Genomic DNA, 24,046 nt, shown 5'->3' on the forward strand with positions numbered 1-24,046 from the left:
AGATTCCCTTCCTGAACACTTGTTTGTTAAACCTGTCATTTAGGATGTAAAAATCAACGTTAATAAATTCTTTAATAAAAAAATGTTAAGGGACAATAACCAGGACTTGAGTTCAATTCACAGTAAATAAACAAATAATAAATAGCATGTTAATTAACTGGCCAAGTAAACAGGATCAGGAAGAGAGAGAACTACTCCTTTTCACCCTTCACGTTTTTTCTTTTCTTTTTAACAAACCTTACAAGACCTGAGAGAATGTAGGCTTAGGAAAAAAGGGCCATTAACCGACATTTGTCCAAATAAGAAATGCAAATGACCAATGACCTCACAGGAGGTCAGGCATCACTCATGGCTGCCATCCTAGCCACATGGGAGGCTGGGATCTGAGGACTGCAGTTCAAAGCCAGCCCACGCAGGGGAAGCCATGAGACTCTTATCTCTGATTAATGGCAAAAAAAACACAAAAAACAAAAAACAACCTAGACATAGAGTTGGGGCTCAAGTGGTATAGTGCTAGCCTTGAGAAGAAAACTTCGGGGACAGTGCCTAGGCCCGGAGTTCAAGCCCTAGCACTGGTACAAAAGGAAAACAAAAATAAGGCCCAGAGTTTGGCCTAGGGCTAGAGTGCTTGCCTAGCATGCACAAAGACCCAGGTTTGATTACTCGGCACCAAATATAGAGAAAAAAGTTGGAAGTAGTTCTGTGGCTCAAGGGTAGAGCTCTCGCCTTGAGAAAGTCCAAAACAGTGCTCAGGCCCTGAGCTTCAGCCCAGGACAGGAACAAAGAAATCTAGGAGCTTTCCTCTGACATCAGCACAAGACAAGGATGTTTGCCTTTGCCACTTGTGCTCAACACTGTCCTGGAAATACCAGTCTAGGAAGTTAAGCAAGAAAACAAATAACAAGCAGAGAACCCATGGCTCACAGCTGTATCTTAACCACTCAGGTGTTTCAGAGTTGAAGATCACAATTCAAAGGCAGCCTACAAGAAATTTCATAAGACTTATTTCCAATTAACCAATGGGGGGAAAAAAAGCCAGAAGTGTAGTTGTGGCTAGAGTGGTAGAGTGCTTGCTTAGAGACAAAAACTCAAAGATCTGCATCAAAAAGGGGAAGATGAGGAGGAGGGACAGGAGGAGGGGGGGAATGGGGAGGAGGAGGTGGAAGAGGGGAGGAGAAGGGAGAAGAGGAGAAGAAGATGGGGAGGGAGGGAGGAGGTACAGGCATTCAAATTGGAAAGAAAATAGTAAAAGTATGTCTATGACAGATGACAAGATCTTACATTGGAAAACTCTCAAATTAAAATTTTCAAGCAAAGATGTAGGGAAAGCAAAGCCTTTAAACACTGCTGATATCAATACAAGATGTAAGGGACACCGTGGGTGGTACTTGCAGAGTTCCTTTAAAACATTAGGCCAGGCAAGGTGGCTCACGCCTGTAATCCTAGCTACTCAGGAGGCTGAGATCTGAGGATCAAGGTTCAAAGCCAGCCCAGGCACAAAAGGACCTGAGACTCTCAGCTCCATTTAAACCTCTAGAATATTGGAAGTGGGGCTTGGTCTGGTATGCAATTCCCTGATATCAGAGCTAAGAGTACAGGGGCAGCCAGACCAAGTGAAGCAGTGAAAGCAAGATGGCTGCTCTGGGGTGCCACCAGCACCCAGGCCATCCTGTTCTTTCTCATGGAGTGAGTGACCCCAGGACACGGTAGGGGGCTGGGGCTCACATACATGGGCTGTCAACGATGGGCTTCCTCTTACCAAGGCTGCCTGGCACAGCCTCTGCCCAGTGCCAGGCACAGACCAGCAGTGCAGCTGCAGGGGCCCACACCCTCAACCCTGCCCAGCACGGAAAGCACAGCTTTGTCCTGGACGAGGATTTGCAAATCACCACTTGGGAACCTGGGTGTGCCATGATTATGCCCCACTGGGGGAAGAGTCACAGCTTAACCTCTTAAACCCATCTCCCTCACCCTGAAGCTGTTGGCCTTCCAAGAAGGTGGAAGGCCACCTCTCTGTGGCCACAGGAGCTGAGTGGGAACGTTGGAAGCTCGGATTTCCTCCTCCTGTTCTTTGGCTACTCCTTGGCAGGTCTCTGACGCCCAGAGGCTGGAAGCAGGTACAGCTGTGGATTCACCCTTCCCACCTTCTGTCCCTTTCTCCTGCCTGCTTTGCCTGGGTGCAAAATGACAGCCACCCACAGACAGCCAGCTTGTTCCACCAGACCCCTCTGATCAAATGTTCACTGACACTGAAAACTTGGAAGGCAAGCAGACAGAAGAAAGGCAGGCAAGACACCTGATGCCTCCATCATGGCCACAGGCCTCAGACCAGGGAGTGCTCTGCCTGCAGGATCCACAAGCAGGGCACCGTGGCAAAGCCTTTCTGGGTTCACCCAGGAACGTACCCCATAAACTTTCCTCTACTGCCCTCATTTCCCCTGCAGTGGTCTTTTCTCAGCTAAAACCTTACAACAGGAAGTCACCCAGCCTAAAGGATTTGCAAGGACTCTTTTGCTAGGGACTGGGTTTTGTTTACCCTGGGACAATGGTACTTTTTCAGGAAAGCAACAGGCAGGTATGTGTAAATATAGATGAGGGCATGACACCAGAGTGCAAAAGTCAAGTGGGGACCAAATTATTAACCTAGATGCCATTCTCTGGCCTATCCTGTTTGTGTGTTTGTGTGTGTGTGTGTGTGTGTGTGTGTGTATGTGGGTGTGTGTGCGCGCGCGCGCCAATCCTGGCACTTGAACTCTAGACCTGGATGTAAGGTTTTAGGTGAGGAAAGAACACGCAGGAAGAAATAAGGCAAGTAGAGGAATGTTTATTAGAGTATGCTTCCGGGAGAGCCCCTTGTCCCGCACCAGAGAGGTTACCAGGTCTGGTGGCAGCATGGTTTTTATGGCTGGGCTAAAAGCAAAACTGTTAATCAGTTGAATTTCTTACATAGAGTTCAGGCCCTGAGTTCAACCCCAAGACTGCCCCCCCCCCAAAAAACATAGTTAACTCAAACATTAAAATACTGGGCCAGGAGTTTGGCCTAGTGGTAGAGTGCTCACCTAGCATGCATGAATACCTGGATTCAGTTCTTCAGTACGGCATACACAGAAGAAAATGGAGGTGGAATTGGTGCTGTGACTCAAGTGGTAGAGCTCTGTCCTTGAGAAAACCCAAGGACAGTGCTCAGGCCCTATGTTTAAGCCCAGGACCAGAAAACAAAACATTAAAATACTAAATCAAAATAAAATACAGTATGTATTTCATCAGCAGATGAATACCATACTGTACACAATGGAAATGCAGTGCGCTACTGCTGCTTGTGCAAGGTGCCAATGTGAGATTATACAGAGCACACAACTGGCTGACATAAGACGATCAACCACACAGCACTGTGTTCTGTGTCCTGGGCACTGACTGCTCAGTGATGGTAGCATTCATCTGTTAGTTCCTGGGCACTGTGCCGATACATTCAACACCCCTCGTCTACTTCACATCGACCTCTGATGGCTGCAGGTAGTGTCGCTCTGCGGTGTTTTTGTGAAATTATCATAAAAATTTGAGTTAAATCCTGGATGCCACCCAAATCCTGTGCCTTCTAAGACTTCTGGCGATTAACCTAAGCACCAGAGGAGAGGCTTATCATCAGAGAAAAGGTAGAACTTCTCAACACGATAAAGGAAGGCAAAAGCTACACGGCCTTAGATCAATGAATCTGCTACACAAAGACAGATGAGAACATTAGGTCTACACAAAGGATGACTTTTTTTAATTAAAAAATTTATTAACGTTGATTTTTTTCATCCTATTTTAAATGACAAGTTTAACAAACAAGTGTTCAAGAAGGGAATCTCTGTTTACAATCACTGGGACTTAGAATTTAGAATGTAATCAAAATTAGGCTAAGGGTTTGTATGTCATAGAAACATATTAATTTATGAAATAAAACATTATGTCTATACAGTCATAGGTCTCTGTGTTTATACAATTACATTTATATTTCCATTACCATGTCCATAGCTTTGGGTATGCAGGTATTGAGTCCTCGCTCTTGTACTCTTTGGATTTAATAGTCACATATTAAGGATACCATGCGCCTTTTGTTCCTTAGGTCTTGACTTGTCTCACTCAACATGATTTGCTCTAGATTCATCCACTTCCCTGTGAATGCCATTATTTTATCTTGTCTGTTGGCTATGTAGAATTCCATTGTGTATATATACACATTTTCTGTATCCATTCATCTGCAGTAGGGCATCTGGATTGTTTCCATCGCCTGGCTATTGTGAATAGCTGAGCAGGTGTCCTTATAATATCCGTCATGATGTTCAGGATACATGCCCAGAAGTGGTATGACGGGATCGTAGGGAAGGTCAGTTTTCAGTTCTTTAAGGAACCTCCACACTGCTTTCCAGAGTGACTGAACTAGTCTACATTCCCACCAGCAGTGTAGTAGGGTTCCTTTTTCTCCACAACCTCACCAGCAATTGTTATTGTCTGAGTTCAAAATCTTAGCCATTCTTGTTTGGGTACGGTGGTATCTTAGGGTTGTTTTTATTTGCATTTCCTTTATGACCATGGATGATGAACATTTTCTCATATGCTTTTCTGCCATTTTTATCTCTTCTGATAAGCCTCTCTTTAATTCCCTTGCCCATTTAGTGAATGGTTTACTGGGTTTGGGGGCGGGGGGATTAGTTTCTTGAGTTCCCTGTAGATACTGGATATTAAGCATTTATCAAATGTATTGTTGGTGAATATCTTTTCCCAGTTGGTTGGCTGTCTCTCTACTTTTGGTACTGTTTTTAATCTGTACGGAAACTTTTTATTTTTAGGTAGTCCCATTTATGGAGTCTTTCTCCAATCTGTTGAGACCCTAGGATTCTGTTCAGGAATCCTTTGCCTGTGCCTATGAGTTCCAGTGTCTCTCCTACTTTATCATGTAGCAGTTTCGTGGTTTCCGGTTTGACGTTGAGGTCTTTGATCCATTTTGAGTTAAAAGCATGGCGAAAGGCTAGGGTCAATTTTTAGTTTTCTGCATGTGGCTACCCAGTTTTGCCAGCGCCAATAATTGAATAGACTGTGTTTGTTCCACTCTATATCTTCGGCTCCTTTACACAAAGGATGACTTTTAACAAGACTGCAAAGAGGGTGGTTATGTCCCACTGCAAGGCCACTGTGAGGACGGGGTCTGCATCAGCTCAGTGGTTAACTGACTACAGAACAGATATCTCCCTGCATACCAACACCATCCAGACAAAGGCCCAGGAGCTCTGATGGTTCTGTGGAGAGCATGGATGCTTGCCACGATGAGGATGGTAACTCAAGGGCTGGCCTCACAAATCTCCAAGATGCTATGGACTTGAGTCTTCCTCTGCACGAGGAAGGGGCCTCTGCAGACAACGCTGGAGCAGAGGAGCACACGAAGAACATGTTCAAATCCATCACTGAGGAAGCTGCCTCTGCAGACAACGCTGGAGCAGAGGAGTACAGGAAGAACATGTTCAAATCCATCACTGAGGAAGGGGCCGTAGACCAGAACAAGATTGACCGTGCAAGTCAGCAGGAAGAGGATGAGAAACAAGATGGCTGCTGTACAGGCAGCCATCCACAAGGCCACACAGACACCGTTCAGTGCAGAGGTTTCTTACTCCATCTCCCCCGTGGGATCAGGAGCAAGGTGGATCCTATCCAAGGGGATCCTTGTGGCACCCAGGCTGGAGGTGGGAGGTGCTCTGCTGATGGGGCGAGGGGGGGAGCTGCTCTGGAAAGTGAAGTGGGAGGGGCTGAGGGCCTAATATGGAGGGAATAGTATCAGGTTAGAAGTTGGAATAACATTCAATTATCTTGTGACTGTAGCCAGCATGGCCAAAGAACTTGTGCGAGTGGCTGAAGAACGGGACCCGATGCTTTGTTCCTTGTGCTTTGTAAATACACGCGAGCGTGGTATGCCAGTTTATAGACAGGTTCTAAGGAAAGGAGCTGGGCCATAACTCCCCACGGCGATGTTCACCACTGGAGCGGAGATAGTTACAGCTGGGCCCTTAGCAGAAATAGCCCAGCGTGGGGATACGGCACCACCTATCGATGGCGTGGGCCCGTCAGAAGCGCTGTGAAGTGTTGGGCTGTGCGGGACCCTCATCTCATCCCCTTCACCTTCATCAGCATCAGTGCTCCACAGCTCCACAATTCATGATCGCCATCTTCAAGTTGTATACAACTCACTGGGGGAACCCACATGCAAGGATCAAGGATCAAAGCCACCCAGGAACAAAAGGACCTGAAACTGATCTCCAGTTAACCACTAGAAAATGTGAAGTGGGGCTTCGCTCAAGGAGATCAGTGACAACGCCCAGGCCGGGTGCAAGCCCCATGACCCACACACACAAAAAATGGTGTAGGTATGAAAATGTAGAAAGTGTTAAACAGGGGCTAGGAGTTTGGCCTAGTGGTAGAGTGCTTGCCTAGCATGCACGAAGACCTGGGTTTGATTCCTCGATACCACATACACAGAAGCGGAAAGTGGTGCTATGGCTCAAGTGGTAGAGCTCTAGCCTTGAGAAAAGCCAAAGGGGATAGTACTCCGGCCCTGAGTTTAAGCCCCACAACTAGTAAAAAAAACAACAAAAAAAAAGTGTTAAACAGCATGTGAAGGGCTTGGAATGTGGCTTAGAGTGCTTGCCTAGCATGTATGAAGCCCTGGGTTCAATTCCTCAGTAGCACATACACTCAAAAAGCCGGATGTGGCCCTGTGGCTCAAGTGAGTGATAGTCTCAGGATGGCTAAAAAAAAAAAATAAAAAATCAAAGAAGAATCAAGACCTGGATGTTCCTAGACTGGATGCTCATGTCTAATACCACCTACTTAGAGGAGACTGAGATTTTAGGAAATTATTCTTAGCGCCGATGAACCAATAAAATGCTGAATTGGAGGCACGGCTCAAGTGGGAGAGTATCAGGCATAGGTAAAAAACCAGACGGCATGATGATCAAGCCTCAATATCAACACTAAACAACTTCAGGTACTAGATATCACTTCAAGTAACTGCCATTTGTGTGAATTCAAAACATCTCAGGCACTGGCTCACTATTGTGGGCCTGGGCACTGTCCCCGTTCAGCTCAAGGCTACCACCCTACCCTTGAGACAAGCCCCACTTGCAGTGTTTTAGTGATTAACTGGAGATAAGATTCTCAGGTCCTTTTGTGTCCAGGCTGGCTTTGAACTTTGATCCTCAGACCTCAGACTTATAAGAAGCTAGAATTATACACATGAGCCGGGCCAGCTTTACGTTTCTGAAAACTATTTTCCTTCCTGAAAGGTGGTGTTCCAGAGCTAGGGTGAAATGAGCTTTCTGATGACACTAAAGTGAGTTCTGACCTCCAGTGGTTGCTGCGGGCTGCTGCTTCTGTATCCAGGCTGTGGGGAGGTTAAGCCTCACTTGGGACTTGTTGGGAGTTGGCTGCCATTTCACCCCTCAGGAAGACCAAGACAAGACTTAGAGGCTTGCTCGAGTCACACTTGGGAAAAACCTGGAATGAGGGAGAAAACCTGATCACTGCAGAGCAGCAAAGCCCAGCCAGCCAGCAGGAGCTCTGCTGTTACCAGTCCAGAAAGGAGTCTGGCTAAGGCTGTGCCACTCAGGCCTCTGGACCCACCAGACTCTGCCAGGGGTGGAAGAGCCGCCATCCCTGTCCAGAGCTCAGACACTGAGCCAGAAAGCAAAGGGGAGAGGATGTCTACTCTTCTATAGCTGAACCCAAGTCACTGCTCGAAAGAGATGCCAGTGTACCTCCACGGCTGTGGATGCCACAGGCTTGGGTCTCCAGCCTGGCCTCTAAGTACAGCCTCATCTAGCACGAGGAAGACAGGTCCCATAAAGTATCTACACCGCCACCCTGAACATAAGCACACCTAATCCGGTCCTGCCAGAGTACAGTGTCCACACTCGCACCCCACAGAGCAAGCTCCATCCATTTTATTGAGGGTTGTATACCCTAGACAACAGCTCGTTTCACAAGAGCTGTCCAGTGTGATGTTTCCCTCCAAGACACTAAGACAGCACTAGTCCAGCACAGCCACTGCCTCACCCATCTGACCAGGCAGGGTCCCCATCTCTCACGTGTCACTGCATAGTAGAGGAGCTGCCTAGACCAGCCACTACCCACACCCCAAAGCCACCTGGTCTTGATTCTGTTGGGGTGCCAAAATGATGCCCTTCAGGGCTCTGCCAGTGACTGGCCCACAGATGGCACTGTGACTCAAGTCCCTTCTACTCTTTGGGTTTTGAGCAGGGATGGCTAAGGAACAGACAAGAAGGAGGCAGAGCCCAGGCAAAGCAAGGCAGCCTGGCTGGCTCTGGCTTCTTCCAAATAGCATGAGCCCACCGGCCTCCTGCAGGTTCTGCCCCTCCCAGGGAGTGTGAGGCTCCTTTCTCCCTCCTGCTCATGGCCACTGGGAAGATGAGGAAGCAGGGGTCTCCCCTGCTCCCCCTCCTCAAGAGGGCAGACAGAGGGCAGACTGGGCTGCCCACCCAGGGTCTAGGGAAGGCACCAGCTTTCTCTCTCTGGTGGGAAGCCTGAGTGCAGCTCACATGGGGCCCCAAGGTCAGGACCAGGAGGGAAAGGCATCGGGCCCGGGGATGTCAGACGAGGCCAGCCCGCTCCAGGTCCTGGGGCAGTATTCGGCCCTTCTTGCGGGCCTTCTGCAGGCGCCGCTCGGCACGGGCCAATTTCTTCTTGCGCACGTTCTGCCGCCGCTTGTCCTGCCGCTGCTGCATCTTCTCCACCACCTGGGCCGAGCGCTTCTCCCACTGGCGCTGCCGCTGGGCCTTGCGCTTCTCCTTGCGCTTCAGCGCCTCCTGCAGCATCTGCTCGTTGTCCCGAATCTTCACGCCCTCCGCCTTGTACAGCAGGTTGGTCCACTTCATCTTGGCCTCCAGCGCCTGGGCCTTACTGGCATCCTGCTCCCGCAGCTCCTCCAGCTGGCCCTGCCTAGCCTGCAGGCGCTCCAGCAGCTGCCGATAGTTCCTGCCCGTCAGCGGGGTCAGGTTCCCCTTCACCTTCTGCCGCGTCTCCCTCCTCCGCTGGGCCTTGCTGGCCGGCTCGTCGTCGTCCACCTCCACCTGAGGACAGGAGGACTCCACCTCACAGGGGGCTCCCGGGATGGCCCTGCCCTCTCCCCACAGCCGTCCTGCTCCCCACCTTGTTGAAGATCAGCCCCAGCTCTGGTGGCTCCCTGCAGGCCTCCTCGGGGGGCGCCTCAGCCACTGCCTGCACCGCTGCCGCCTTCAAGGCCTTCTCCTGTGCCCGCAGCTCCTTCCGCTTCCTCTTCTTCCTCTCCCGCTCCTGCTTCCTCCGCTGCCGTTTCTCCAGAGTGGCAGCAGACAGCTCCTTGGCACTTCCCTGGGAGAAAGTGCGGGTCCACTCACAACAGCTCTTTCCCTTTTCAGGTTCTCAGCATGTGGCACAAAACTGAGTAGGGGTCCAGGCTGGGAGGCGTGTGTGGAAATTCTCTTGGAGGCCGTGGGCTCACCTAAAATGGCCCCTGTCCTTCTGTATCACAGCGCACCTCATCAGGTTTCACCTTGCACTGCTGTCTACAAACTGTGTTTCAGGCATGACCGCACTGCCTTGTGATCCCACAGGAGGGGCAGAGGCTTGGTGCCTGACCCACCCAGCCCTGTGCTGCAATGTCAGCGCTGATCACGTCTCAGAGCCAGAGGATGGGGGCTGGCTGTCCTGGGAGGGTGAGAAGCTGAGGCACTGCCCCCCGCCCTCCAGGGTGAGGGTGCAGCCAGGTCAAGGGAGACAGCACCTCGCAGAGCCCGAGGCTGTCCAGTCCTCAGGCTGGGCAGTTCGCCTCTAGGCACTGACCTTGAGATGGACAAACCTGGGCCCACCCAGACCCTGTGGTATCAGCAGACAGACTTCCTGACACAGCAGGCTGTGCCTGAGGGCTGTGGGAGGGACAGCCAGCAGGCTGGGGACGTGGGAACAGTGGCTGTCTCCCCAGGCCCATGCTGCGGTCCTGCAGAGCGCTGACCTACCCACAGCAGAGGGGGCGAGGGAAGGCACCTCACCAACCTTCTCCAGGGGCTTGGCAAGGCCTTCCCACCTACCTGGCCCCGGGCCTCCTGGATCTTCTCATGTAGTCGCTGCCGCAGCACCTCCAGAGCAAACACAGAGTCAGACCCCATGGCTTGGCCACCTGCAAAGGAGACACTAAGCCTCAGCCTCTCTGCGGTGCCCTCTGCATCCACTGGGGCCTCTTCTGGTTTACAGGCCAATCCAGTAAGCTTCACTTCACCTGTTCAACTTGGATTTTTGTCTTCAACCTCCTTCAAGATTGGTAACTGTTTGCCTTGCAAGTTTTACTGAATATAAGAATACTTCGCAGCCTGACACCAGTAGCTCATGCTTGTAATACTAGCTACTCAGGGGTCTGAGTTTGGAGAATCATGGTTTGATGCCAGCTTGGGCAGGAAAATTTATGAGACTTTTTTTGGGCGGGGATGCGGGGGGTGGTTATGGGGCTTGAACGTGGCCTGACCTACCTATGAGCCAAGCCCCACTTCCCATTTTCTAGAGGTTAATTAGAGATAAGAGTCTCAAGTCATTTTGTGCCTGGGCTGGCTTTGAACCTTGATCCTCAGATCTCAGCCTCCTGATTAGGTAGGATGACAGGCGTGAGCCAGTGGATCCTGGCTCTGTGATACTCTTAACTTCAATTAACCACCAAATGGCCTAAAGTGAAGCAGTAGCTGAAGTGTTGAAACACAAACCTTGAGCAAAAATGCTAGGGGAGCCGGGTAAGGTTGCTCATGTCTGTAATCCAAGCTACTCAGGAAGCTGAGATCTAAGGATCATGGTTTAAAGCCAGTCCGGGAGACTGTTATCTCCAATTTATCTCTAGAGAAATTGAAAGTGGTGCTTGGCTCAGGACTTGACTGGTAGACTTGAGTTGAAGAGCTTACGGACAGCACCCAGGCCAAGCTGAAGCCCCATGATCCACCAAAAAAAAAGAAAGAAAAAAGAAAATGAAAGAAAAAAAGAAAAGAAAGCCCTGAGTTCAGGCCCCAGGACTGGCCAAAAATAAAAAAAGTGATCATATCCACAACCCATACTCATCTTGACCCTGGAGATCTTACCTGCAGAAGACTCTGGGGAGCCAGAAGCCCCCTCTTTGGCTACTGCCTGTTTCTTGACTCCAGAAGCAGCTGGAGTCTTCTGTCTTGAGGACCTGTCCTTGTGTGTGGCCTTCTGTCCCTGCTCCTGGGGTTTTTTCTGTGCTTTCTTCCTTCTCTTTTTTGGAGGCCCAGTAGCTTCTGAGCCTCGAGCTTTGCCAGCTGTAATACAAAATGACAGGAGTTGCACTGCAACCTCTGTGACATTCATCAGGCAGGAAGACCTTGTGATGGATTTTAATTCCACAAGGATGCCCCCAAAACGATGAGGATGGAGAATCCACTGGCCTCACAACCACAAAAGACCTGGAATGCAGATCACACTTGACCGAATGAGAACTACGAGGTGCTTCAAAAGTGTTAAGCTGGGGTGGGTGTAGGGAGTGCGGCCAGGTGGTAGTGTTTGCCTAGCATGTATGAAGCCCTGGGCTGGATTCCTCAGAACCACATACACAGAAAAAGCCAGAGTGGTGCTGTGGCTCGAGGGGTGGAATGCTCTCCTTGAGCAAAAGTGCTTAAGGACAGTGTCCAGGCCCTGGCCTGGCCAAAAGAAAAAAAGAGAAAAGAAAAGTGTTAAGCTGGGCATTGGTGACTGACAGTATAACTCGTTACTGAGAAGGCTGGGCTCCGAGAGGACAGTTCTAAGCAGCCCAAGAAGAAAAGCCCATTCAACTCGTCTCAATCAGGCAGCAGAAGGCGGAAGTGGAGGTGTGGCTCGGGGGTGGGGAGCGGGGCGAGGGCAGGAAAGGCCGAGGGAGGGGGCCGAAAGGGCACGCCGCCAGCTTCGTCTCCGGGAGGCGGCGGAGGACCCGCTCTCCGGAACGTCTGTTCGCGTCCGCAGGCCGGGCCGCGGCGGCGGGGACTGAAGACCGCGGAGGGCGGACGCCACGCTCTCCGGCTCCTCCCCGCGGGGCCGCCGCCGCCCGCCCTCCCGCCCCCGCCCGCGTTACCCCGCCCGCGTTACCCCGCTCGCGCCTCGGCGGCTCGGGGCCCGGCTGGACGCAGATCTTTCTGGCCAGGTCCTGCAGGTAGGTGTCCTTGGCGAGGAGGGAGGCCATGGCCGCGGGCAGGCGGCGGCCGCGGACCGAAAATCCCGCGCCACTCCGACCGCCACGCTACGCTTGCGGTGCGCCGGAAGCCTGCGCGCGGACGCCGGAAGTCTCCGGAAGCCACCGGAAGTCAGCTCTGGGCAGTCGTCGCCAGCCGATCGCCGAGCGGGGCTGGATTAGCCTGGCCTGGCCGCGCCGGAAGGGGCTTGCGGGACAGCACTAGGCATTGTGGGAGGCGGTGATGGTGCCCGGAGGGCGCGGGGCGCGGGCCCCAGCCCGAGAGCTGCCCTCGGACGAGGCTCCGTCCCGGTCTCGGACGTATCCTAACATCACGTCTCCGGGAGCCCCGGGGAGTCCCGAGCGCCCCTGCCGTGCAGACACTTCGGCATGGCACAGCTGCGGGGGGCCTGCAGTCAGCAAGCTTTGCAGATGTGATGGTGGCACTGACTGTTCTCTGCCTCTCCCCACCCCAGAGCCCCGTCCTGGGCTTTCTCAAGGCTGGAGCTCTACCGCTGGAGCCCCAGCACCACCTCTGGTTTGTATGTGGTACCGAGGAATGGCACCCGGGTCTTCGTGCGTGCCAGGCAAGCACTCTGCCACTAGGCCACGCTCCCGGCCCCTTTGCTTGGTTTAATTAGTAACTGTCTCGGTATGCAGCCCATCCCGGCCTTGAACCTAATCCTCCTGCCCAAGCAGGAGCCACTAGGCTTCCAGGCACGCATCACCAGGCTTGGCTGGAGAACTTTTCTAGAGGAAACCACGAGGTTCCCAGACAAATTTGAACGCCTCCTGTGTGGTGTGTTCAGCGGAGGTCATGTGGATGGGTACTATTGGTACACGCCACATGAAACTTTCCCACCCGCTCAGACAGCCCCACAACAAAGTGCTTGGGATAAAAAGATGATCAAGGCCATGCATGAATGACCAGGTTTAAAAATGTGGCCACTGGTCCTTTTTAGTACATGTACAGTCAGAGATGAAGCCTGCCTAGTGGATTCAAGAGAACTCTATCAAGGCTGTTTGTCCCTGGAGCTCTACCACCAAGGGTGAGAGCTGGAGAGGAAGGAGGGCTGCACTGATTTAACAGCATCACTTTTGAATGAGAATGATGGTACTGGTCAAGCAGAGAATAAATCAATTTTATTGTTCAGGCATTTTTTTTTTAAGTCATGGGACTTGAACTCTAGGCCTGGAGCTATCCCTGAGCTCTTCAGCTCGAGGCTAGCCCTCTACCACTTTGAGCCGCACAGCTTCACTTCTAGTTTTCTGGTAGTTAACTGGAGACGAGTCCCACAGACTTGGCTTGCCCGGGCTGGGTTTGAATAGTGATCCTAGCTAGGATTAAGGTGTGAGCCACCAGTGTCCAGCTGTTCAGATCTTTTTAAAGCTCTACTGCACCTTCTAGAGCTCTAAGGCATCTTCGGGCCTTGTACTGTCCCCACTTTATCAGTAGGAAACTGAAGAGTGACCTTCCACTGCCCTCCCCTCCCCCCCATGCAAGAAACCAGAGCCAGATGTCCCTTCCCTTCTACTTGGCTACGCTGGTCTAGAGCCCCCTAGTAGTGGCTACCTACAAGGTGGGTCCTGTGGATGGTACTGGGGGCAGGACTATAGTGGTAGCAGTTCTGGAGAACCTTACCCCATCCCCATAGCACTGTGGTTTCAATAAGTCAGTGAGCCTAGTACCAAGAAGCAGATCTGACTTCCTCAGGTTTGAACCCTGGATCTGTTACGGCCCAAGAGCAGACCTAACACTGACTCAGGGTGGCAGTGAGAACTAGATGACACCAGGCATGGAGGTGCCCAAGCCAAGTGATGTCCGATCATGATAGGCAGTTCATTCACTAAATGTTGAGGACCTAGTTAGACACTGGGCCTTGGCGCTCAGGATGCTCCTAGGGATGATGAGGAGCAATGCCAAAGCGTGATTCGGCTGTGTTGTTTTTTGGTCAGTCGTGGGCCCGGGCACGGTCTCTGAGCTTTATCACTCAAGGCTAGTAGTGTCCTTTGAGCCACAGTACCACTTCAGTTTCATAGTGGTTAACTGGAGCTAAGAGTCTCACAGGCTTTCCTGCATAGACTGGCTTCATTCAAACCGTGGTCCTCAGATCTCAGTATCCACGGTAGTTGGGGTGACAGGCGTGAAGTACCAGCACATGCCTGGCAAGGATGGTGTCTGGATTAAAACCTCATCACAAAAGTAGAAAAGACGTGGTGGCATTGGTCAGGAAGCCCCAGCTGGCTTCCGTGGGAGTGGGCCATCTCCCACAGGCTTGCCAGGCAGTCAGCCCAGGGCATGGACATTTGTGCTTTTGACTAGTGACAGTAGCCCTGACCATGGCGGGAGTAGAGTTGTCTAACTCTTTTGACTGTCCCCACTGGAGTCTTCTCATAGCAAGGGGCCTGGGAGCTAGAGGCTAAAGACAATGGGCCATACCAGATGGCTCTAACAACCCAATTCCCAGCTGTCCTGGGACAGAGCCTGGTCAACTTCCTAAGGCAACAGCAGCTCCTAGACTCAGTCTCCAGGGTCCCAAGGCTAACACAAACTAGGTTGTGGTGCGCAGGCACAAAAGGGAGCCCAGGACTTCGCTCCTGATACTGTAGGAAGGAAGTCCTGGAGGCTCAGGTGTGTTCTATGGGGCCAGGGCCACCCGTGTGGGAGTGGGAGGAGGCTGCAGCCGGGAGGGAGCCAGGGCCGGGCTCCGGGGACGCCAGAAGAGGGGCTGGAAGGCCATCGGCAGAGTCGCTGTTGAGGTCCAGCCTCCAGTAAGCTTCACATAGAGGCAGATCATTAGCTTCGCAAAGACTGGAGCTTTTCCACCACCAGAAACCCAGGAGGGACAGGAGCAGACAGAGGGAAGCAGGGAAGGGAAAGCAAGATGGAAGCAGAGTTAAGAAACCACCACCACTACCCTGGCCTGCCTCCCCTTCCTCTCTTCTGGGCCAGGCCCTCTCAAGCACTCCTGGCCACAGGAGAGACCACAGTAGCTGCCCTGTACCCGGCTGTGTGACCCTGGCAGGCCCTCCCAGGGACCAAGCTGGTGTTGTTAGATTGCCATGTAGGCCTCTCCCAAGTTCCTGCCAGCTCTCCTCACCCTACCTCAGTCTGGGCACTCTTCCCTCCCCAGCTGAGGTGGTCATGAGTATTTGCATCCCCTCCCTCCCACACACATACACCCACAGGACACCTTGTCTGGGTCCAGTCCATGCCTGTGTGGGCTACATGGCTGCTCTGGCTCAGTGACCCCCTCCCCCTCCCCAGGGCTCCATGCACTCCATGTCTTTCTCCTGTAGAGGGCAGGAGAGGACTGATGCAGGCAAGGAGCTCAGCTGCCTGGTATTCACAGCAGGACAGTCCCAGTGTCTACACCTTCCCTTGCTTTCTGTGTTCATTCTCAGAACCACCCAAAACAAGAGATGGAAAGGAGAGGCAGAGGCAGAAAGAGAAGCAGTGAGTGGACAGTGCAGGCAGGGGTGGCCAAGGCAGGTAGGCATGGACCAAACCAGCCAGCTCTGGCTGGGAAGAGACCTGAAGACTTAAGGGAGTCCACAGGCCCCCCTCCCCCCCAAAAAAAAGGGCAGCAGCTGCTTCCCCACAGGGCCTAGGGAGGCTGGGACAGATGGGATACAGACTGGCTTCTTCTGGAGGAAGAGAGGGATGGAAAGGGGGAAGACTGGCGCTGGGGTCTTCCCCATCCCAGGTTGGCTGCATGACCTTAGGACTTTCCTTAGCCCCTCCAGGCAAGGGTGACTTGCTGTCACCCTAGGCTCCCTTGGGGCAGTGGCTGCCTAGAGAACAGGAATGCAGATGTTGCACTGAGTTGATGCATTTCCAGGCACCAGTGACAGCCCCAGAACCCTGGGAAGCATCTAGAACTTCTCTAGCTGAGCAATGATGCTAAGTCCAGGGAAAGGAAACAAAATCCACAGTCCACACTGGATGTCTGTGATCCCTGGTATGGCCTCAAGTGAAGCAGAACTTCCCATCCACCATGAGCATGGAGAGGTCTGCCCAGCAGGGGGCACAGATGGCACTGAACTTAGCAACTGACACACTGAATCTGTACTTGGAGGCTGGCAGGACAGGGTGTAAGGCCTCTGGTGGCCAGCCTGTTTCCCAGATCCCTGAGATCCTGCACTGCAGCACCCAATGTCAGCACAGAGCTGGCCCAACACCAACACCCAGATAGCCCATTCCTCCCCTCAGGGATGCCCCTCTTCCACACTGTGGGGACTGGTCACATGTATGCAGTATTGTCTCCCTGGGCAAGTACTAGTGTCCTAGACAGGGGTGTGGCCTGGGCAGGAACACCTGGGTATGGATTCAAGATCCAGAACCAAGGCCCCAAAAGTTCTGCACAGAGGAGGACTCTCTTTTCCTGGGGGACACCACTCTGCAGACTCAGCTTCCTGCACACCACATGTCCTATGTCCTCTGCACAGAGGGAAAGGCTCAGGCTTGGTGGTGACTGTGAACTGTCTGTCCATCAAATGCTTTGGCCAGGGGCTCTGCTCTGGAACCTAGGAATTGGCATCAGCTTTGCGGTCAAGACCAAGGAGGGGTTTGAAAAACAGAAGCGCCTTCCAGGCCTGGAAGGCCCTGCTGACTGGCCAGGAGCAGGCAGGCTGGAATCCAGCCCTATTTGTACCTGGACGAATAGTACTCCTCCTCTAGCTCATACAGATCGATGGAGACCTCATCACGCAGGGTGACGAGCTTGCGGTCGCACTCCTCCTGCAGGGCACGCAGCTGCTGGTTGCGCTGGTCGATGGCCTCATTCACGGAGGGAAAGTCATTGAGGATCAGGAACTGCTTGAGGTCGGACACCAGCTTCATTAGAGACTCACCGGCTCGGACCTGCACAATCAGAACCAGCGCAGGCTGTGGGTGAGAAGGGGAGGCCTGGAGCCCACTCCATGCTGCTGGTGATAGACTGGCAGTGACCTCCCTGAAAGCCTCAGCTTCCTGGTCTACAAATTGGGAACATGAACCCACAAGAGCCTGTTTGCAAGGATAAGGTGATGACACTGGCATGGATGCTGAGAAGGCACATCTGCCTCCACCTCACCCACCATGAGGAATAAACTACTTTATTAGTAAGTTTGCTCCAGAGCTCTCCAAACTCTGGTTTCCACACCTGTGGGCCTGAACTGCCAAGCACAGGAGTCACTGTGCACACAGCTGTGCACTCAACCCCTCTGCTCCGTGTCTGAGGTTCCTGGCTGCCTGGGGCTTTGCTGTGACTGGCAGGGTTCACTGCACACACAGCTCACTCAGCAATTCCCCACTTCACTCATGGCTCTTGGGGACTTGTGCATCCGCAGGAAGGGCTGCCTTCTTCCTGACCGCAGCACCACTACAAGCTGGCCTGGCCGCCTGGAGAACACCATCTCAAGACCTGGTTTGACCCTCACCATACTCTCTCTTCACTTTACTGCTCAAGAGGACTTGTATGCCAACCACAAAACCCCAGTGGGAAGCCCATCCTCCCACCCAGGCAACTCACAATGTTGGCGGCTCGCACGTGCATCTCGTAATTGTCCTGTTCACCCTGAGTGGCTCTTGACACCTGTGTCTCATCCTCAATCTGGGAGCAAACAAGCCTAGAGTCAGCCCAGCGTCCGTCCCTTTCAACCAAAAGTTCCCACTCCTGGCCTAGGTTGGCTCACAGGAACCAGCTGCCCAGCACACTTGTATAGCCACAACCAACCTTATGTTCTGCAAACTGGGCACCTGGCTACCCAGACTGCAAGGCTCACTCCCACCACCTCGTTAAGGGGATCCTTCTTCAGGACAAAGGAGAAGCTGCCTGAGCAGACTGCTCTGTGCTAGGTAGAGGGACAGGGTCTCAGTCTGGCAAACTTCTGGCAGGGACTCAGACACTAAGCTTAGCTGAATGAACAAGATAGTGATGCATCTTTCTTGGAGGCCCTGGTGCTTGAACTCAGGGCTTGTGGTTGCTAGGTAAGTGTTCTTCTATGTGAACTATTCCCAGTTCTAGTTTTTGTTACTTTTAAAATCGGGTCTCCTTTCTTACCAAGGCCAGTTGGGATCAAGATTCTGCTTCTACCTCCTGAATAACAAGTATATGTCACTGCATCCAGTTTTCTTATTGGTTGAGATAAGGTCTCATGAACTTTTTGCCTAGGCTGGCTTAGAAACACAATCTTCGCAATCTCAGTGTTCTGAGTAACTACAGTTGTGAGCCAACCTTCCCCACCCCCCGTGTGTGTGTGTGGTGGGGCTTGAATTCTGGGCCTGGGCACTGTCCCTCTCTCTGCCCATTAAGCCACAGCACCACTTTTGGTTTTCTGATGGCTAATTGAAGAAGAGCTCAGTGTTACCTTGGCAACAGGCACACCTGGATGCAGGCACCTTCCCTTTTCTGAAGTCATACCTTGGACCACCCAGGTCACATCTCCTCCCACCCCCTCCCTACTTAAACTTGGCCAGGGGTTGCCCCTTTTCTCCATGGACCCTTCCCACCGACAGGTCAGCAGCTTGTTCCCTAATAAACTCTCTTCTGCCTGGACCATATGGCCATTTACTCTTGGAGAAACCACTATTTTCAGATCTCAGCCTCCCAAGTAGCTAGGATTACAGGCGTGAGCCACCAGCGCCTTGTAAGAAGTATTTTTGAACAGTCCTTTCTCAATCCCTCCTGGGTGCTAGGCACCATATTAAATACCATTGGCTTAGCCATCGTCCTCTCAAGAATGATGAGGTTTTTGTCAGAGAAGTCTGTATTGCTATCTCTAGCTTACAGGTGGGCCACTTAAAGGATGGGGCAGACCTCAGTAGGTGAAAGAGGCCTCAGGCTCCTTCAGTGGGTAATAGACTTCCTGGATTTAAATCTTGACTCTGCCAGTTATTAGCAGAGTGATTATGGGCAATATTCCAAAACCTTTGGGGCTCCACTTCCTCCTCTGAATGTGGAGAGGTGATGGTACTCATTTTACAAAGTTCTTGTTAATAGCCCTCACAAGGTGGCCTGGCATGCAGCAAGTGCTAGATTTATGCTAGCCCTTATCGGCCAACCAGGCTTGCCAAGTCTGTGGTGGCCAGGCTGAACGAGACTCCATTTGTGCTGCAGCCGTTAGAGGGCTTGCCCAGATGTGACCAAGTCCTGACCACTCTGCTTGCCTACATACAGGGTCTCCCCAGCCTCCAACTTACCTGATTTCTCCCTTGTTTCTCTCCCGTTCACACTGGCAATACCTTCAGGAATTGGGTTACTACCTTTGTGCCAGGGCCTGCTATGTGTACAAACTCACGAGTAATTACAAGGGCCTACGGGGAACTGAGGCACCAAATGCCGTCTCTACAACCCCATGCAAGTAGTAAGTGCTGGACTTGGAGCTGTGGCAACCAGGCCAGAGTCTCGGGTACTCTGCTCTATCTATCGGAGAATTAAGCTTGTTTATCTGCCGCCCTGTGACTGCTGACCCTCTGCCACCCCCACCACCGACTGTTTCTGACCAAGACCACCACCACTACCAAAAAAGGGAGACGGGGTGTGGGCACCCGCTCCTTCGCGACAGTCCGAGGGGCCCGGCGGGGCACACCCACCTTGGCGGTCTTGATGATCTCGGTGAAGTTGTCCATGATGGACTTGATGTCATCTTTGAGCCGCTTATTGTAAGACTGCAGCAGCGTCTCCTTGCTCTGGGGCAGGGCTCTCTGCTGGGCCATGGCTGGTCCGCGGCGGGGCGGAGGGGCCAGGGGCGCCGCGGAGGGGCCAGGGGCGCCGCGCTGGACAGGGCTGGGAGAGCGGGACGGGCTCAGCGGCCGGCGGGGCGGAGGGGCAGAGGGGCCAGGGGCGCCGCGCTGGGCTGGGAGAGCGGGACGGGCTCGGCGGCGGCCGGCGGGGCCTGGGGCGCCGCGCTGGGCAGGGCTGGGAGAGCCGGACGGGCTCGGCGGCCGGCGGGGCGGAGGGGCAGAGGGGCCAGGGGCGCCGCGCTGGGCTGGGAGAGCGGGACGGGCTCGGCGGCCGGCGGGGCCTGGGGCGCCGCGCTGCGCAGGGCTGGGAGAGCCGGACGGGCTCGGCGGCGGCCGGCGGGGCGCGCGCTCCGGCCCCCAGGTGCCGGCCTGGGTCTCCCGAGGGGCGCGCGCGCCGCAGGCCGGACCACGGACCGCAGGCTCGCGGAGGAGCGCGCTCTCTCCCCGCCGGGAGCCAGGCCCAGTCGGGCCCTCGCGGGGGCTCGCTTACCCTCGCCGGTGGCGGCCGCCGCGCTGCGCGCCCGGGGACCTCCGCGCCCGGCCGGCGTCTCGGGAGGCCCGGCTCCCGCCGCGCAGGCGCCGCCGCGCAGGCGCCGCCCCTCGCCCCGCGCGTAACGCCTCCCGTCGCTTTAAACCCCAAATCCCGCGCAGGCGCCGGGTCTCGCGAGCGCCGGGCCGATTACAAATTACCCACAATCCCCCTTCCTTTCTCTCTCCAGCCACCCAAGATGGTGAGTGGCGTCTGAGGTGCGGCCGCGGCGTTGGCTGTATCCGTCGCCATCCTCCTCCGTCTGCGCTCTTGCGGGGTCCCGGAGGACACCCGGCGCCAGGGGCGTCGCGCGGGGCCTGGCCCTGGAGGCGCCGCGCCGGATCCTGGGGAGCGGGAGGGGCCGGCGCTCCGTGCCGCAGTGCGGGCTCGGGGTGGTGGGGCCGGGGCCAACGCCAACGGCCGCCCAGACGGCGCCTTGCCCCCGGGTGCCTCCCTTGAATGACTCCAGTGGAAGGGGGAAGGAAGGTGTGACTGTGACTGTGTGTCTTTCTTGCCCAGCCGAAAGGAAAGAAGGCCAAGGGGAAGAAGGTGGCCCCGGCCCCTGCTGTCGTGAAAAAGCAGGAGGCCAAGAAGGTGGTAAATCCTCTGTTTGAGAAAAGGCCCAAGAATTTTGGCATTGGTGAGTAGCAAATGGAGGGGTGAAAATAAGTTCTCGAGGGGTTTTTTTCTTTCCTCTCAAGGTGATGGGAGGCATATTTTCTAGGTTGTAGGGAGTTTGTGGCCTAACATGCTGGGATTGGCAGTTCTGCTGCTGCTTCCTTAAGAACAGGCTCAGTTCTGGAACGGTCCTTGAAATGCAGGTAGCAGCGGTATCATGCAGATTGTCTGGAGATGGTCGATTGAGGTTCATGAGAGGAGCCTTTGGGGGCCAGGATGATCTCGAGTTGAAGAGGGAATTGCTGATGTCCCTTGCTGGTTTGCTGGGTTGGGTGCAGATGATGTAAAAGGATATTTGCTATCGGAAAGATAGTGATGACACTCCTTACCACCAAGATCGCTGATGCACCAACACCTCTCCCTTGAGGGCCTTCAGAAATGCAATTTGACATTGAGCCTCACTCAGTGTCCTTTTCCCAGGACAGGACATCCAGCCCAAAAGGGACCTCACCCGTTTTGTCAAATGGCCCCGCTACATCCGGCTGCAACGCCAAAGGGCGATCCTGTACAAGCGGCTGAAAGTGCCTCCTGCAATCAACCAGTTCACCCAGGCCTTGGACCGCCAGACAGGTGAGGTTCTGGGTTTGGCATCTGGCCTTGTTTTCAGTACATGAAGCTGGCCTAACTTGAAAAAGGTGATGAGCATGCATGGCCTTGGCTTTTTTGTTTCACTTTGCTTTTTGTCAATCTTCAGTTTAGAGTCAAGGCCGGGGCACTGTTCCTTTCTGTTGAAAGCTAGTGCTCCATCACTTGAATACAGATCCACTTCGCTTTTACTGGTGGTTAATTGAGGGAGTTCGCCTTGCTGGATAGGTTTTTGTGGTTGGTGGCGGAGGGGACTCTGGTTGTGGGGCTAGAACTATGGGCCTGGGTGCTGTACCTTAGATCTACCACATGAGCCACAGTGCTACTTCTGGGTTTTGGCAGTTAGGAGATGAGTCTCCCTATCTTTCATGCCCGGAGTGTCATTGAACTACAATTCTCAGATCTCCGCTTCTTGAGTAGCTAGGATTACAGGTGAGGGCCTCTGGAATTCAACAGCCTTTGTTCCTTGATTGGTGGCAGCCATTCTGTTTTTTGTTGTTGTTTTGGTTTGCTTTGCCAGTCCTGGGGTTTGAACTCAGGGCCTGAGCACTGTCCCTGAGTTGCATTTGCTCAAGGCTAACAGTCATCCGGTTAAGCCACATGCAGCTTCTGTTTTTGTGGTACTAAAGACTTAAACCCAGAGCCCTATGCATGCATACCAAAGATGTAGCAATTGAAACCAGAGGTGGGCTTGGAATGTGCAGTCTAAATGTAGAAATGTTTTACACAGCTACGCAGCTACTTAAGCTGGCCCACAAGTACAGGCCAGAGACAAAGCAGGAGAAGAAGCAGAGGTTGTTGGCCCGAGCTGAGAAGAAAGCTGCTGGCAAAGGAGACATCCCCACTAAGAGACCACCAGTCCTTCGAGCAGGTTGGTGGTGCCCTCCCCTGGGAGGGGTGAGTAGTGGAGGCTGTGCAATGATGTATGAATTTCTTCACCTGAGGTCCCTGTGGAGAGTAAAATTTGAGCTTTTTAACACTGAGCCACAGCTGGGCGTGGCAGTTTGCTGTTTGTTTGCAGGCCACATGAACACTGACTTGAGGGTGGTTGTGTTCCAGGGGTTAACACTGTTACTACCTTGGTGGAGAACAAGAAGGCTCAGCTTGTGGTGATTGCACATGACGTGGACCCCATCGAGGTAGGTCTGCATCATCTTCATCTTGGTGGTACTGGAAGGTTTAGTGCCGAGTCTGGCATGTGTGAGGAGAGCACTAACCAGGAATCCAATTTGTGTGGCTCTTGCCATGATGTAAACCTTGCACTGAACTAAATCTTGATGTGCCAAAACCCACGAGCTTTTTAACCCTGAGCAATTGCCAACAGACTAGCCCTTGAGGTGTACTGCTTTGGGTAGGAGCGTGCCCTCAGCAGCAGATGCTGTTCTTACAGCTGGTCGTGTTCCTGCCTGCCCTGTGCCGGAAGATGGGTGTTCCCTACTGCATCATTAAGGGAAAGGCCAGGCTGGGCCGCCTAGTCCACAGGAAGACGTGCACCACTGTGGCCTTCACCCAGGTCAACTCGTAAGTAGTGGGTAGCCTGGCCCCAGGTTCCCTTTCAAGCTGTCCCAGCTTAGGGAAGGCTTGAGGAATCTTTCTTTGCCAATGATGGCTTCGAATTTCTTCACCTGAATAAACCATGTGGCTATACTGTATCTGAGGCAAAAAAAAAAAAAAAAAAAAGAAAAAACTGCTAGCTACAAAAGTGAAGTTTCTGCCTTCTCAAGTAGCAGGCTGAAACTCTGTCCCTTCCTGCCTAGGGAAGACAAAGGATCTCTGGCCAAGCTGGTAGAAGCTATCAGAACCAACTACAATGACAGATACGACGAGGTGAGGAGCTTTAACAGGGACAGTCTTGAGCAGACCAAGCTTGTTTTCAAGGGTTCCTGGGAGGTTCTGCTTGCGGTGTGGGAGGCCAAGCTGACTGTCTTTTCTCATTTCAGATCCGTCGTCACTGGGGAGGCAACGTCCTGGGTCCAAAATCTGTGGCTCGAATTGCCAAGCTGGAAAAGGCAAAGGCTAAGGAACTGGCCACTAAGCTGGGTTAAGTGTGCAATGTTGATTTCTCTGTACATGAAGATAATAAAACTGTCCTTCCTCCAATGTCTGGGCATTCTGAATTGAAAAGCATTAGACTGGTGAACACCAGGCCCTGTTAGCTAAATGTAATGACACGCTGCTTCTGTGCTTGGGGGGGGTGGGGGGGACAAGCTAGCTGCTGAGCTGAGCTATTGACAGAAGCTGGCCCCCAAGCCATCTTCAATTCCCTGTCTCTTGACTGGTTAAAAATAAGATCAGGCAGGCT

At 53.1% G+C, this 24,046-nt stretch overlaps 3 protein-coding genes and 4 non-coding genes across 7 annotated transcripts; 5 read left to right on the plus strand and 2 right to left on the minus strand.

Moving 5' to 3' along the window:
- Positions 1–8,511: 8,511 nt before the first annotated feature.
- On the minus strand, positions 8,512–12,317 carry Surf6 (surfeit 6). Its single transcript, XM_090330885.1, has 5 exons — positions 12,145–12,317; positions 11,145–11,342; positions 10,116–10,204; positions 9,199–9,399; positions 8,512–9,119 (listed from the first exon to the last, which is right to left on the minus strand). The coding sequence occupies exons 1-5, from the start codon at positions 12,236–12,238 to the stop codon at positions 8,640–8,642; spliced, it is 1,062 nt and encodes a 353-aa protein (XP_090187011.1). The 5' UTR covers positions 12,239–12,317; the 3' UTR covers positions 8,512–8,639.
- A 1,815-nt stretch (positions 12,318–14,132) lies between these two features.
- On the minus strand, positions 14,133–20,123 carry Med22 (mediator complex subunit 22). The gene is made up of 5 exons (XM_090330886.1): positions 20,107–20,123; positions 19,803–19,954; positions 17,740–17,820; positions 16,882–17,090; positions 14,133–15,044 (listed from the first exon to the last, which is right to left on the minus strand). Exons 2-5 carry the CDS (start codon positions 19,923–19,925, stop codon positions 14,855–14,857), a joined length of 603 nt encoding a protein of 200 aa, XP_090187012.1. The 5' UTR covers positions 19,926–19,954; positions 20,107–20,123; the 3' UTR covers positions 14,133–14,854.
- A 286-nt stretch (positions 20,124–20,409) lies between these two features.
- Positions 20,410–23,844, plus strand: Rpl7a (ribosomal protein L7a). Its single transcript, XM_090330887.1, has 8 exons — positions 20,410–20,683; positions 21,001–21,121; positions 21,580–21,729; positions 22,475–22,615; positions 22,804–22,883; positions 23,135–23,265; positions 23,502–23,571; positions 23,685–23,844. The coding sequence occupies exons 1-8, from the start codon at positions 20,681–20,683 to the stop codon at positions 23,787–23,789; spliced, it is 801 nt and encodes a 266-aa protein (XP_090187013.1). The 5' UTR covers positions 20,410–20,680; the 3' UTR covers positions 23,790–23,844.
- Positions 21,433–21,507, plus strand: LOC150066100 (small nucleolar RNA SNORD24). The gene has a single exon (XR_016535032.1). It is a non-coding gene; the product is annotated as a small nucleolar RNA SNORD24 (small nucleolar RNA).
- LOC150066101 (small nucleolar RNA SNORD36) lies at positions 22,658–22,733 on the plus strand. Its single transcript, XR_016535018.1, has one exon. It is a non-coding gene; the product is annotated as a small nucleolar RNA SNORD36 (small nucleolar RNA).
- LOC150066102 (small nucleolar RNA SNORD36) lies at positions 22,985–23,059 on the plus strand. The gene has a single exon (XR_016535068.1). It is a non-coding gene; the product is annotated as a small nucleolar RNA SNORD36 (small nucleolar RNA).
- On the plus strand, positions 23,341–23,407 carry LOC150066103 (small nucleolar RNA SNORD36). The gene has a single exon (XR_016535079.1). It is a non-coding gene; the product is annotated as a small nucleolar RNA SNORD36 (small nucleolar RNA).
- Positions 23,845–24,046: the final 202 nt, after the last annotated feature.

This window comes from Megascapheus bottae, chromosome 3 (assembly GCF_031878675.1).
Source record: "Megascapheus bottae isolate mThoBot1 chromosome 3, mThoBot2.hap1, whole genome shotgun sequence".
Classification (NCBI taxonomy): domain Eukaryota; kingdom Metazoa; phylum Chordata; class Mammalia; order Rodentia; family Geomyidae; genus Megascapheus; species Megascapheus bottae.

Excerpts from the sequence above, each read along its gene's own strand:
- Surf6 (XM_090330885.1), bottom strand. The coding sequence starts at position 12,238 with ATGGCCTCCCTCCTCGCCAAGGACACCTACCTGCAGGACCTGGCCAGA. Across the intron at positions 9,400-10,115 it reads TCCAGGAGGCCCGGGGCCAG|GGAAGTGCCAAGGAGCTGTC; the intron begins GTAGGTGGGAAG and ends ACTTTCTCCCAG. Across the intron at positions 9,120-9,198 it reads TGGGGCTGATCTTCAACAAG|GTGGAGGTGGACGACGACGA; the intron begins GTGGGGAGCAGG and ends TCCTGTCCTCAG.
- Med22 (XM_090330886.1), bottom strand. The coding sequence starts at position 19,925 with ATGGCCCAGCAGAGAGCCCTGCCCCAGAGCAAGGAGACGCTGCTGCAG. Across the intron at positions 17,091-17,739 it reads ACGTGCGAGCCGCCAACATT|GTCCGAGCCGGTGAGTCTCT; the intron begins GTGAGTTGCCTG and ends CTGATTGTGCAG. Across the intron at positions 15,045-16,881 it reads GAGGAGTACTATTCGTCCAG|CTCCAGTCTTTGCGAAGCTA; the intron begins GTACAAATAGGG and ends GTGGTGGAAAAG.
- Rpl7a (XM_090330887.1), top strand. Across the intron at positions 22,616-22,803 it reads ACCACCAGTCCTTCGAGCAG|GGGTTAACACTGTTACTACC; the intron begins GTTGGTGGTGCC and ends GTTGTGTTCCAG. Across the intron at positions 23,266-23,501 it reads GCCTTCACCCAGGTCAACTC|GGAAGACAAAGGATCTCTGG; the intron begins GTAAGTAGTGGG and ends CTTCCTGCCTAG.